This window comes from Calidris pugnax, unplaced genomic scaffold (assembly GCF_001431845.1).
Source record: "Calidris pugnax isolate Ruff unplaced genomic scaffold, ASM143184v1 scaffold41, whole genome shotgun sequence".
NCBI classification, from domain to species: domain Eukaryota; kingdom Metazoa; phylum Chordata; class Aves; order Charadriiformes; family Scolopacidae; genus Calidris; species Calidris pugnax.
In genome coordinates this window covers 27,414,191-27,428,327 of record NW_015094509.1, presented here as the reverse complement: position 1 = coordinate 27,428,327, position 14,137 = coordinate 27,414,191, and the positions used below count along the sequence as shown (strand labels likewise).

At 42.8% G+C, this 14,137-nt stretch overlaps 1 protein-coding gene across 9 annotated transcripts in view; it reads left to right on the top strand.

The window, feature by feature from the left end:
- The window catches only part of PTK2 (protein tyrosine kinase 2), a 182,783-nt gene that overhangs the window by 43,245 nt on the left and 125,401 nt on the right, over nucleotides 1-14,137 (top strand). For 4 of the 9 annotated variants that reach the window (XM_014965331.1, XM_014965328.1, XM_014965329.1 and 1 more), the window contains exon 1: nucleotides 305-534. The exons of 1 other annotated variant lie outside the window; for it this stretch is intronic. In XM_014965331.1, the coding sequence (XP_014820817.1) occupies nucleotides 432-534 (103 nt within the window). In that variant the 5' untranslated portion in view covers nucleotides 305-431. Of the gene's footprint in view, nucleotides 1-302; nucleotides 535-14,137 lie in introns of those variants that run through there. 4 more of the 9 variants (XM_014965325.1, XM_014965324.1, XM_014965326.1 and 1 more) reach the window with 3 other exon arrangements.

Sequence of the window (14,137 nt, the reverse complement as noted above, 5' to 3'; positions counted from 1 at the left end):
CCCCCCCCCTCCGCCCACCACCGGGAGACGGCGAGCGTGGCGGCGGGGGGGGGGGGGGGGGGGCCGGGGGTCCCCCCCCCCCCCCCCCCCCCGGGGAAGGCAGGAGGCCGGGCACCCGCCTTGGCTCCACCGCCTCGTCCTCTCTCGCCACCCACGGGGGGTGTTTGGGGGGGGGTAGAAGGACGGTCCGGGCTCCCACTCGCCCGGGTGGGAGGCGAGGATGAAGCCGCGGAGCGGTGCCCCCCCGCCGGCGGAGCGGGCTGCGCGGGGCGCGGAGCGGGGCAGGTGAAGGGAGCGCAGCAGCGGATTGTTGGGGGTTGGGGGGGGGGAAAAGCGGGTTCCTCCCGGTTTTCCCCGCCCCCGCGTTGCACGGCGGAGCGAGGCGGCGTACGCGGAACCTCCGCACGCGGAACCTCCGCGGGGCCGCGCGGATGTGGGTGCTGGAGGTGGCCGGGCAGCGGGCCCCGAAGCCGGCAGGTGCGGGCTGCATGGAGAGGAGCGGCTGCAGCCCATTCCCCATCTGCTGGGCTAAAGGTACACCTTCCCTCTGCTTTAGAGTGATTATTTCCCTCCCCACCCCCTGTTAATTTCATGTTTTACCACCTGTGGGTCCGTAGGTTGTGTTGGTTTTTTTTCCTACCACCGATAAAAGGCAAAGCTATAGTATAAAATATCTTTATTCCGGTCATGCGGTTGTAATGCAGAGCTGTCCGCAGCATCTTCTTTCACCTGACAGCTCTGATGCTTTTTGAAATTATTTTTCCCTCCCCACCTCCTTTGCTTTTCAGAATTATTTAAAATGAAGGAGCACTTGAGCTGTTTGGGGGTTTTGCTGCCACCGATGTGAGGGTTGGAGGGCTTTGTTTTTCGTCTTTGTGCCTTGGAAATCACTGCAAATGTGTAATTCTGCTTTCACTTACCTCTTGGGAAAAAAAAAATAAAATAGTTTTAAGTGGCTGCTGGTAGGTAATATTTCCAGTGGCAGACTAACGCCTTTTCACTGGCTGCATTAGAAGTTGCCACCCCTATTATTCAGCCCCCAAAGGAGACAATAACTAGCCACAAAGCATGCATTTATTACAATGAGAGGGTTTGACTTGCAGTTGAGGCTTAACAATAATTAGATGGAAATGTGAAGCTCAGTCACGTGATGGCCTTCCCTTGCATCCCAAGACGTTTATAACATTATAAATATCCCAAAGATATTTACCCTGGTACAATCCAAAAAGTATTTGTGTGCTGCTGTCGTGGTTGGGAGCGTGTGTATGAAGATACAGCACGGGGATAAAGCTTGAAATTCTCTTAGTAGCCAAAGAATGAAATCTTCCTTAGATGGAAAACAACGGCAAAAGGTTGAGTGTTGCTGATTGTGAGCATAACTTTCCTCGTGTTCACTTTCATTTCAACGTACTTTCTTTTTTGGAAGAGAAACTGGCAGTGAAGTCTTGCGTCACCGTAATCTTGGAGCGCAGACAGAGGCAGTTCCTTCAGAAGCTGAGGATGAGTTGTCTTGGGGGGGTTGGAAAAAAAACAAACCAAACAGGAAATTTATTTAGAATTTTTATTGGCTCGTTATTTGGAGGAGATGCAGAGAAGCATTTAACACTGTCTTTGTCTTCTTTCTCTGCCTGGCTGACCTGCTTGGGCTAAACAAGCACTTGATATGTTATAGTAGCACAGATAGTAGAAATAAGTTAAAAAGAAGAAATTGCAGAACTTGAAGACTGCATCCTGGTAACGTCTCGTAAAGTTCAGAATCTGTCAGCTCACCGGGGAAGAATAGTTAATTAAACAGTGAGTAACAGTAGCTGGAAACAAAGCTAAACCAGGGCTGTGCTTTGCTGTAACTAAAACTTGTTTACCAGGAAGGGGTGAGAGCGATGCCTGCTCCTGTGTGTCACAGACTGGGCGATGAAAGATGAAATTGGGATTCCTCTCCTCCTTGGGCTGTTCTGAGGGTCAGAACGAAGGTACTTCCCAGGGAGTAACTTCCAAAAATAGGGAAGAAAAATCTTCTGCAAGAAAAAAAAAGCAAGTTGTTACCATCTGTTGTTATAGTAGTGGGAATATCGGTTTTCTCCCTCCTGCTCCAGCACCAGAGGATGACTATGGCTGGGCTGGCTGCTCCTGGCAGGAGGTGGGATAAAAGGTATCGATTCCCCACCACCCCCCCCTCCAGCCACTAAAATGAATGAAAAATGATCCCTCCCTCTTCCCCTCTGAAGTGTTCTCAGAACATAACTTCGGGGAAGATGGTTTATCCAGCCTCCTCTATCCCGAAATGGAGAACAGCCATGTAATAATCTGTTCTTATTCCTGGGGGGGAGGAGAAAGGGGGGGACACCGGGAGTTGCATAAGAGGACAAAGGCACCACCAGCATCTTCATGACTGCCAATTGCAGGGATTTCTAGAAAAAGCTCCATCTCGGCCTCCCAAAAGAAAAAAAAAAAAATAGGCCAGCTGAGAAATAGCTCGTGCTATATTTGTCATTGAATGGTGACCATTCCTTAGTCGATGAATCCTCTGGATCCTGCTCACCAGCTTAACCTTAGGGAAATGAAACGGATCTGGCCTACTTTGATAAGGGCTGTGAGATATCTGCAGTCGAAGAAAGGTAATATATTAATGAGAGAAACAATTTAGTCTGGATAACTTTATTCTGGCGCTTTGGCTTTTCTGTTCCAGCTTCAGGTTACCTGCAGCAAAAAATTGGTAAAACTTTTTAAAGTATTTTATAATGTCATGAAATGTGATCTTTTTAATGAAGATGTTTTATTATCCATGTTTTTTAAATGGTCTATTCTGTATTTGGATGCGACAGATTGAGCTTCTGGTGTGTTATATGTGAGCAAACGCTCGTTCCTTGAAAATGCTTTGAGATATTTCAGGGTGTCTGTGCTCAGACAGAGCGTGCTTCTACTTCTTTTAGAGTTTTAAAATCTGAAATCTTCAATCTTCTTAGTGCTGCTGTGTGCTGACCTAATTGCGGGCAATTCTGTGGGCTCTGTCTGTAGGGCTGCATCAAAGAAAAAGATAATATTTGCTTTCTTTAGAAAGTGTTTGTGCTAACTGTGGGCGATACAAGCCAGGTTTTGCCTCCTCTTTATGCGAAAGTCAGTACTGAAGTAACTCTGCAGAATTTGCTAATTTAGTCTGGATTTGCACGCTCCAGATTCGAGAATATTTTGATTGTTAAATGAAGCAAAAGTATCTATTTTGTTTGCTGGTTATTTCTTCTCAGCAGGCAAGTTCCTATTACTTTAGTAGTGATAGAATTAAGACGTTTTTGGCTGCTTCCCCCCTCCTTTACTAAGTCATTTAAAACTTAAAATCTCTGCTCTTGCGGAATAAACAGCCTCAAGTTTGGGTACAGCTTTGGGGAATGCCGAGAAGGGCAGTGCTTGTCTTCCAGCTAAGTACTGGACATTTGTACCAGTATCATACTGGGATGTTTTCTGACTCTAACAGCAAACTAGAGAGTGTTTCTTTTGCCTTAAAGTTTACCAGATTTTTTGGTGTGGATCACTAGCAATTGTTCCGAAGCCAAATTGTACCAGAGGGATGACAATACTTTTTGCTAGTGGGCTTTTTTTCCCTGAGTTTCTCACGGCATTCTATTTTAAGTTTACAAAATAATGAAGTGAAATAAATGTAACTGTAACAGTTAAGGACAGCTGGATGGCTCTGCTGTATGGCTCTACCTTATCCAACCCGAGGAGGAGGAAGTTACTTGAATATCTTCCATGAGAAAGCTCTGTTTAATAATTGATGAACAATAAATGGACATGATGTTAAGTATATGTCACGTGAGTCATTAGTGAAGGGTGATCACGGTTCTTTCATTCAACCGTTCAGACTCACATGGAGAGATCGATACTGTTTTAAGGTAATCGAGCCCGATTCAGTCTAAAACCTTGTCTTGATTTAGAAAAAAAAAATAAAATTATGCCAACTACGTTGTGAAATGTATTTAATCAACTGAGAAGGAGTTTTACCCTATTTATTGCAATCTGTTCATGTTGCAATCTTTTTTTAAAGCAATAAGCAATTCCAGATGAAATGTTTTCTCTTCTGATGAACCCTGCTGTTCCAGGAGGTGTGTTTGGATGGGATCTGTTGAGTATAAGCAGGATAGTTGGGCACAGAAGAGAAAAGTTCAGTGCTATTTCTCCTTCATCCCCATCTCACAAGTCTCTATTGTTTTGCGAACAGAAAAATACTCGGGTGATAATTTTTGGTCTAACAGACCCTTAGAGTTTTAGGTGATCTGTAGTCACTAAAAGGGAGACAGTAAGAGAAATGGAATAAAGAAAGCTGCTGATACCACAAAAGTAGGCAGCTAAATAGTCTCTAAAACAGAATTTCTTACCTTTTTTGACATGCACACTGTATATATAACGTAAAAATATAATAGCAGAGGTGTATTAGGAAATTGAAAAAAAGCCCTTCTGCTCTCCTGAGTGTTGTGCTGCGTCTTTGCCGGGAGGGTCAGTTGAGGTGACTGGAGGGAAGCCCCCACTCGTGTTTTTTGCAGCTCTGCAGGTGCAGTTAGGGAATGGTGTGAAGTGATTTTCCTGTGGTTTCTGAGGGTACAACAACCCGGCGAAGTCTCCTCTGTCGTTTGATAGTCTCTTCTTGACTTAACAACATCAGGTGATGTGACACAGCAGCCATTTCCTTCCAAATTATAAATATGTCTAAACTTCTGTTAAACTTTATTAACTTAGTGGCTTCTTAAGGTGTGAGATTTGCAAACTCTTCAAGCAGCTGTTATTTGAATCCATGTGTGGTTGGGTTTTTTTTTGTCGGAGATCTTTGTAGAAAAAAGAAAAATAAAGTTAATCTCATCAAACCATTACTTTTCAAAGCTCAAAAACGACTCCTGAAATGCCTATGTATATTTAAAAGTGGAAAATAGTCTGGAAAAGGGGAAGATTTCTTCCCTTCAGTGTTTCTGTACAGCATGTGGTACCATTGATATTCTTCAAAATGTATAGAAAGTATGCAGCTATGAGAGTGCTGCTGCATTTCCATTAGGGTGATAGGTTTCTTATTCAAACGCTCCTAGAATAGAATATGGAGCTTTAGATATTTTTACAAAAAAAGTGAAGGGGTTGTTTTAAGCACTGGCTGGTTGGGAGCATTCAGGGTTCCCTGTGTAATGGAGATGTATGATCTTATCAACTGCAGCACCTCCTAATGAACCCCAGTGACCCTGCTGCCTGGGAAAAACAAAAACTTGTTTCAAACCTTTCATTTTCCTTGGATATCCTTTTGAAGATGGATTAGGAAAAGGCTGAAGAGCCAAGTCTGGAAGTCAGCATTTAAGAGAAAGGTGCATTGATTGAAAGGGTGTATTTTTGCTGAAAAGTTAAACGGGAGTTTGTGGCCTTAAAAGCTCGTATGCAGTTTATATTTTAAATTTTTTATCACAAGTCACTTTGTCTGCGTATATGTATCTATATTTTCTGTATGGTGTGTATACATGCACATGCAGACTCAGCATCATTTTCCTTACCCAATTAGCCTGGCAACAGCTGCAATATTTTAAAATTAGCATCTTTAGATGCTGAAGATGATCTCTTACCTGGTTTGGATGTGGTTTCAGCCAATACAATTCATTGGGCAACTGATCTTCATGCACAGCTTGTATTGAAGGACTATTGTAATGAAATAAGCTTTGCTGACTGGTGTTACGTTTGTAAGAAATATATCATGGAATTGTCAGAGTTGGAAGGGACCTCTAGAGATCACCTAGTCCATCCCCCCTGCCAAAGGAGGATTGCCCAGAGCACATCACTCAGGACTCCATCCAGATGGGTATTGAAGATCTCCAGAGAAGGGGACTCCACACCCTCCCTGGGCAGCCTCTGCCAGGGCTCTGGCACCCTCACCAGAAAGAAGTTCTTCCTCATATTTGAGTGGAACTTCCCATGTTCCAGCTTGTGCTCATTGCTCCTTGTCCTATCACTGGAAACCACTGAAAAGAGTCTGGCTCCATCCTCCTTCAACCCACCCTTTAGATACCTGTAAGCGTTGATAAGGTCTCCCCTCAGCCTTCTCTTCTCCAGGCTCAAGAGTCCCAGCTCTCTCAGCCTTTCCTCAAGCCTTCCACTTGCTGAAGTGTTGTTTAAAGAGGAGAGTTGCAAATTAATCTCTTGAAGAAAAAAAAAAAATAAAAAAAAATTGATTTGTCAGCAAAGAGCACGTAATTTTAATTAATTGTTAGTCTAAAAAACGCCCTCACTAGTATCTTTAATTCATGACCGGGTATGGAGTTGGTCACGGTAATCTATTAAAAACTGGAGACATCTGAAATGAATACACACTATGACATTTCAGTGGGCAAGCCCCTACAAGCTCCTGAGTTCTATAGTGCAGCAAACAAAAGACAGACATAAGGAAGTGTCTTAGGCTTGTTTTAATAGAACATTTACAAAGTACAGTACATCCTAAATGGTTTTGCTTATGGCAGTTATCAAAATATTGTAGCATTCGTGAAGATTTCATCATCTTCAAAGAGATTGTTGCAATTATTGCAATATCTGCTGTTGAATCCAGGTTGAGAATTAATGATGCCAGTTTTTCATGAGAGGGTGGTAAAGGATGGGGTTCACTGAGATTTTGGAGTTAAACTGGTGGTTGCTCAGCACTTCCCTGACACTTTCTGTGCTGGCATACTGGGAGAGAGTTGGATTTTCCTCTTCTGATATTGAATGAATTTAATCCTGCTGAGTCATTTTATCTAAAATAATTGTAAATCATTATAAGCAAACTCAGTTTTTTTTCATTTGATAACCCGGGTTTATTTCTTTGTTTGAAGAGAGATTACTTATTATTTTTCCCAAGCACCGTCACTACTTTCTGAAATAATGTTTCCCCTGGCAATTGTTTGAGATCCATAAAACTAAACACTAAGGGTTTGGTTTGTTGTTTTTTACTTAAATTGGACTCAATCTGCCAATTAACTATTGTCCCTTGCTTTATTGAGGAAATTTCTAAGGAAAAAGCTTTTTCCATGGCCTTAAGTCTCCTTGTCTTGAGTAAGTACAGGAAGAAAATCAGTGTGTGACCTTCAGTTCTGCCATGACTTGGTGCAACTGCTCCCAGCAACTGCAAACTCTTCAGCGAAGGGCTGTAGAGGGTGTTCTATCATAGAATGGTTTGGGTTGGAAGGGACCTTGAAGATCATCCAGTTCCAACCCCCTGCCCTGGGCAGGGACACCTCCCACCAGACCAGGTTGCTCCAAGCCCCATCCAGCCTGGCCTTGAACCCCTCCAGGGATGGGGCAGCCACAGCTTCTCTGGGCAACATGGGCCAGTGTCTCACCACCTTCAGATCATCTTCACAGTCATGTTCTTTATAGTATGCAATACCCTGGGGTTGTCTGACTAAGGATTGAAGAGTGGTAGTGCCTTCTTTTCATTGCATGCTTTTTTTCTAATATCAGTAAGAATTTGGCCTAAGCCAATTCCTCTTAAAATTGTCTTCAAAATTGTAAAACCTGACTTTTGTTCCTATAGACAATACTGCTTCTTGAGAAAGCTACACTAATTACTTTTTGCTGTATTTGGTTATGGATTCCCATACTGGTTGAGCTTTCTCCTTTAAGAAGTGTATAAAAGTTATTGTGGCAAAGAACTTTTTCATCACAAGTAGCTGCAGGGTTGATGGGCTGCAGTCCTGTCAAATCTTTATTTTTAAGGAGAAGGATGGTAAGGAACTGGATATTTTCCTGATGCTTCTCAGCTGGCTTCTGAAGATAAGGGGCAATAAGATTTAAGCTCTACTGGTAGGCTTTTTGCTGTTGGGTTTGTGACTCTGCAATGATCTGTGGTCCTTGCTGTTATGGGGAGATACTAGAAGGAATCCTATTCCTGAAATCCAAGTGTGTTCAACTCAAAGGGGGTTTTGTCTGGTCTGTGACATGATGGTTGCTCAAGATAAACTGAAGAATTGCAACAAAGATCCTTTAGAGGAACCTTTTCAATGTGATCCCAACGGCTGATTCCTGGACGAGAACTTGCGTTGCCGGTCGGCTTGAACAGCAGCTTTTTGTCCATTCAGGTGTTTGATTGCAACGGTCTCGAGTCATCCTGGCAGAATTAAAAGGCTGTATTAAAAGGTCTCTGATTTATGGTTGTCTATAGCTGTACCTGTACCAAAATGGACGCAAATGTGTGCTGTAGGTACCCATTACCAGAGGGAAAAGGTACCCCTCAGATGGGAGTTATGTATCTGGTCTTCACCCAAGGGTGTTGGCAGTGTGGAGCTAACTGGTACACTGCTGGTATCGTAGAATTTGGGTTGGAAGGGACCTTCAAGACCATTTAGTTCCAACCCCCCTGCCCTGGGCAGGGACACCTCCCACCAGACCAGGTTGCTCCAAGCCCCATCCAGCCTGGGCTTGAACCCCTCCAGGGATGGGGCAGCCACAGCTTCTCTGGGCAACCTCAACACCTCACAGGAAAGAATTTCTTCCTGATATCTCATCTAAATCTCCCCTCTTATCATGCAAGTGGCAAAGCAATGGGTGATTTGCACCCTGACCTGTTGGGCTGTTGTGAGCACGGGGTGGGATGGGCAGATAACAGGGTGCCTGTCAGCTCAGCCTGTTAATGTTTTATCAATTAACTGTAGGGTTTAGCAGAGGGTAGGCTTTTTTTTTTGTATTTGTTTCTAAGTCTGTGCTTTCTAATATTAAGGTTTTTTTGCTTTAGGTATAATGGGAGGACTTAATGCTTGTTTTCTTACACAAAGGGAGGAGAACGTCATTGCAGTGTTCCTGTTCTGCCCTTGAAATGAGGGATTTGCACCTTCACACTTTTGCTAAGTTCCTTCAGCCACATTGCTTTTACGTTTATATTTTTTATATATATACACACGCACACTCTTTTATATAGTATATAATAGAAAATTTTACTATATGTATAGTACATAAAACAACATAAATTGATACAAGACAATCAGTACTTGGATAGGAACACATCTGTTGCTTATTTTTTCTTCCAGACTAATTTTGGGAGTTGTGTAGGTTCTGGCTTGATCTGATATTGAACACACCTGTTGCTGGTTTTGGGTCACACTGATCTGATTGCACTGAAACAAGGTGTGTGACCTGCATTGGCCAGGAGTGTCAGGCACGATGCTTCACGGGCCAAGTTTGCAGATCTAAACATCATTTTAAATATCAAGTTCTTACTGTTTTTGCTAAAATGAAATTCTGGAATCTCTTTGCTCCTCTATCAAGCCCTTTGTAGCAAAACTTTCTACGAGAGAGGAAAGAGGGGAATAAGGTATATTTAGTGTTTCTGTAAGTACAGTGCAGCTCTTTAGAATGTTTTACTCTGTTAATTTAATACTACTTCTGTGGTTTTACTGTCTCTGATACTTATTTTGTTGTACTCCCAAGATTTCATCTAGCTACATCTGTCTTGTTCCTCTACTCTAGTTAACAACCACGTTGCTCAGCAAAAATACATGCTAAGAAGAACTGCTATATAAAAGAAATACTTTTTTAACCGATAAAACTTTATTTTTATGTTTTCTGGTTAGATGCTAAGTAGAAAATAGTTTTAGTTGCTGAACATTGACTGGAAAGTAGCAGCAGATATGAGAAAGTTGATATTGTAGCACAGAGCAATGGTGAGTAGGAACGTGCTCTGGGCAATCCTGCTTAGCAGGGGAGTTGGACTAGATGATCTCTAGAGGTTCCTTCCAACTCTGTCAAATCCGTGAATAAGCATCTGCTCAGTGCTTCTTGTAGGGCACTAGTTCAACAGTTTAAAGAAAAACATGACAGGTGCTGTAAAGAAAGGGGAGGAAAGAGAAAAAGGTGTAGTTAAGTGCTTCTGTCATGCTGTGGCATTAGACACCAGCATCCTTTAAGTGCTGGATGTCATAAATGGCAGATACTCATTTCTGTTTAATCTAGCTTTATCTCCACTTTGATTTTTTTAATGTTAAAATCACAGTTCAGCCACAATAAAATAAACCAGGATGGGCTTAAGAGTCTCAGGAACTCGTAAAGTTCATCCAAAAGGGGGAAAACTCGGAAGCTATGTATTTAAAATTGATTATAAGATGGGATCGTACCTGGGTACATATTTATGAATATAGAAGGTGCTTACCGTTCAGAAATTCCCAAAATATTAACTTAAGGATATTTACATTCAGTCTCTTAATTTTCTCTGTGGGTCTGCGTAGCCCTGAGGGCTTGTGCATCTTCAGGAGAATGAGAAATTAAGCCAATTTTGAAAGTTGCACTTAAATCTCTTCTGTCTGTCTTCAGCACGGTCGTAGGCAATTCGGAGAAGTTCAGTGTGTTCATGCTATATTTGGAGATGTAAAAACAAGAGGGCAGACGGGAGGTGGAAAACCAAACCTCAACTTAAAATGGTTTTCCTTGGCTGTTAAGTGTGCTTGCCCACAGCCTGTGTTTGTGGATCCACGCAAGCTGTTGATGGGCTCTAATGATTTATTTTATTGCTTTTTTAAAAAGAATCACTCACTGGTGCTGTAAGCATTTTCCTGCTCAGTGATAGGAAGATAAACAAGAAGTTGTGTAAACTTCAGTTCTTTTGACTAACACTGTACTGGGGGAGTGGGAGCCCTTCCCTTTCACTAGTCTGGATGGAACCTGGACAGAGGATGTGACAATTACCATGAATTTTAGTTTTGTTTCTGTCTCTGTGGTGTATGTGATGCTTCAGCCCTGGAATAATCATTTGAAGCAGGAGTTCATCTATAACTTTTGGTAACTTATTACCATAAAATTCTTGGAGGGAATATTTTTGCTTCTTTTTATTAGACTTTCCTCACTCTTTGTATCCAGTCTGCACTCAAATTATGAATATTGCTTCAGTTCTGTTGGTGATGGAAATTAAAATACTGTCTCGTTTCTTTTCTCCGATGGGAAAACTGTTTCTCGGCGCAGGCAGTGGATGGGCCGTAAGCTGTTACCCTCCTGTTCTTCCAAGGCCAGGCAGCCTGCTGTAATGCAATAAAACTGCTCATAAAATGTGTCCTTTGTGACCCACTGTGCAGTTTTTTACAGGGCCAGGTCTTTTCAGGGGTTGAACGCTTCTTCCTTATCCATCTGCACGTACGTATTCCAGTGCTTCCGTAGCTATACTTCCCTGTTTGAATCTGCTCCTCTCCTGGAAATCATAGAATCACAGGATGGTCTGGATTGAAAGGGACCTTAAATTTCATCTAGTTCCAACCCTCCTGCCATGGGCAGGGACACCTCCCACCAGACCAGGTTGCTCCAAGCCCCATCCAGCCTGGCCTTGAACCCCTCCAGGGATGGGGCATCCACAGCTTCTCTGGGCAACCTGTTCCAGTGTCTCACCACCCTCACAGGAAAGAATTTCTTCCTGATTTCTAATCAAAATTTCCCCTCTCAGTTTAAAACTATTTTCCCTCTTGCTATTGCTACACCCCCTGTTAAAGAGTCCCTCCCCATGTTTCCTGTGGGCCCTCTTCAGGTAGTAGAAGGGGCTCTAAGGTCTCCCTAGAGCGTTCTCTTCTCCAGGCTGAACAACCCCAACTCTCTCAGCCTGTCCTCACAGCAGAGGTGCTCCAGCCCTCGGATCATCTTCGGGGCCTCCTCTGGACCTGCTCCAACAGGTCCGTGTCCTTCTTGTGCTGAGGACTCCAGAGCTGGATGCAGACCTCCAGGTGCGGGGGCACCAGAGCAGAGGGGCAGAATCCCCTCCCTCGCCCTGCTGGCCACGCTGCTTTTGATGCAGCCCACGTTGTGGTTGACTTTCTGGGCTGGGAGTCATTGCCATGGTTGCCATGACCCAGGTGCAGGACTATGCACTTGGCTTGGTTGAACTTCATGAGGTTGGCACGGACTCACCTCTCAAGCCTGTCCAGATCCCTCTGGTTGGCATCCCTTCCCTCCAGTGTGTTCACCGCTCCTCACAGCTTAGTGTCATCAGCAAACTTGCTGTGGGTGCACTCAGTCCTGCTGTCCATGTCACTGACAAAGATGTGAAACAGCACTGGTCCCAGCACTGACCCCTGAGGAACACCACTCATCACTCACTGGCTTCCACTTGGGTATTGAGCTGTTGAGTGCAGCCATCCAGCAAGTTCCTGACCCACCAAGTGGTCCATCCATCAAATCCATGCCTTTCCAATTTATAGATCAGGATGTTGTGTGGGGCAGTGTCAAACACTTTGCATAAGTCCAGGTAAATGCTGCCTATTGCTCTCTGCATGTCATGGTATGGCCATAGGTACGGTCATCGTTCTGCAAAATTAAGGCCATACAGAAGAAGGGTGGCTCCTGAACGCTTCAGGTTGTTGATTTGTTAATTATGGCATATTTTTTCTTTGACATTGGTGGTACAGTGTAATTTGGCACTAGATTTTCAGATGGACTATTATTTCTGGCTTTGATCGCTACTTCTTTGTGTTCCTTCCCTTTTCCTCTTGCTCCTTGCAGGCCACAGGGATGTTGTTTGTTTTATCGCTGGGAACTGTTTTGTTTAGCATGTAAGAGTAGATTATATAAATGTTATAATAACTCGATTTACGAGTTCAGAGCTTGCTGTCAAAACAACATGTTCTTAGGAATATTCCCAAAGTAACTTGTTATATCTCTCTTTAATCTTAATTTTGTTCTATTAAAGCAAGAAACTTAAGCCTCTCCTGCAAGATGTCCTGGGAGAATTGACAAACTCTACCCAAAAGAATTTCTTTGTAAATACCTTATATTGGTATATACCTTTGTTAAATGCATTATAGAAGGTAAATCAGTAAGTTGAAGGTGGAATATATGCTGTGAAGCAATGTAACTCTTTTTAAAATTAAACTCAGAACAAATTCAGTTCTAAAATTGCATCCTACATCTGGAAAATGAGGAATAAAGTATTAGTATTAGATTATTTTTTTTCTGGACATTTATCTGATATATAGAAGCATCGTTCTAACTTCAGACTTTTTTTTTTTTTTATATGAAGTGTTTTGTAGATGACAGAAAATTTAACAATCGAAGGTAGACACCCCAGTGAAAAAGTTTTAAAAAAAAGATAATGTTCTTAAAGTCCTCTCCTTTTAAATACTGTTAAAATGACTGAATTGCTACGTGCAAGGGAAAATGGGTAAGAGGGGTTTTTAACAAATAACCTTATGCATCATAAATGTGAAGTAACCAGAAACTGAAACAAGTGTTTGTGTAGTTTGGGTCTCAGTTGTCTTCATCTCTCAAATCTTTGAGCTGCGAGTTTCTTTTGGTCAATTAAAACAATGAAGAATCTTCGGTTGTCTAGGTAAAATATACGGCATAGACTGGGGGTGAGGAGCATCTTCCACAGTTTGAGTTGGCCTTAGAAACCTTAACTCAAATGAAGAAATGTTCCTTCAAGGAGGAGCGTGGTAGGGGACAGTTAAAATGAGTAAATGGGGGTAGGCTCTGCTGCTGCTGCTTCTGCAGGGAAGAAACCTGCCAGTATCTATTCCTGAAGGTTTCTTTTTTAGAATTTGCTCTTTCTAAAACTTCCTAAATGCAGAAAGTGAAAGATGGTGGCTCTGGGGGGTTTGTTTAGGGGGGACTGGTCTTTTTCTTTCTTTTTTTTAAACCTGAAGGGGTAGAGTAAACCACAGTCGCATCAAATCTGCTGCTCTGCACTCGTCTTTGTATTAGTCAAGTATTCTTCTATTTACTCCTTAAAGTGGGAAAATTAATTTCCTTCTGGAGTGTGAAAATAATTTGTAGCTTACTTCTTTTGGAGCAGATCTTCTTAACTCTTAATTTCTCAAGTTTTACCCTTGTGTGGAAGGAATGTTGGCACTGCATCTCCCAGAGGGTTCCACCAGGCTGCCTGGGGTGTGATGTCCCAGTGCCACAGTCTCCAGGTGGAACGAGGATGTTCTCGAAGCCTGATAAGCTCTGCTTTTTTGCCCTTTGCTTCTCTGATCACCTCTTTTTGGTGTCCATCATTTGAGAAGCGTTGTCTTTGACATAAGTATATAGCTGCATTTTAAACGAGTTTTTCCTCTTTGAATACCTGCTGTCTATGAAACTCCCTTCATTTGCTCGGTGGAATATTCTGCATCTGATTAAAATGTTGTGGAATCGCATCTCGGATAAATGCCGAGCATCTTTAAACCATACTTTGACA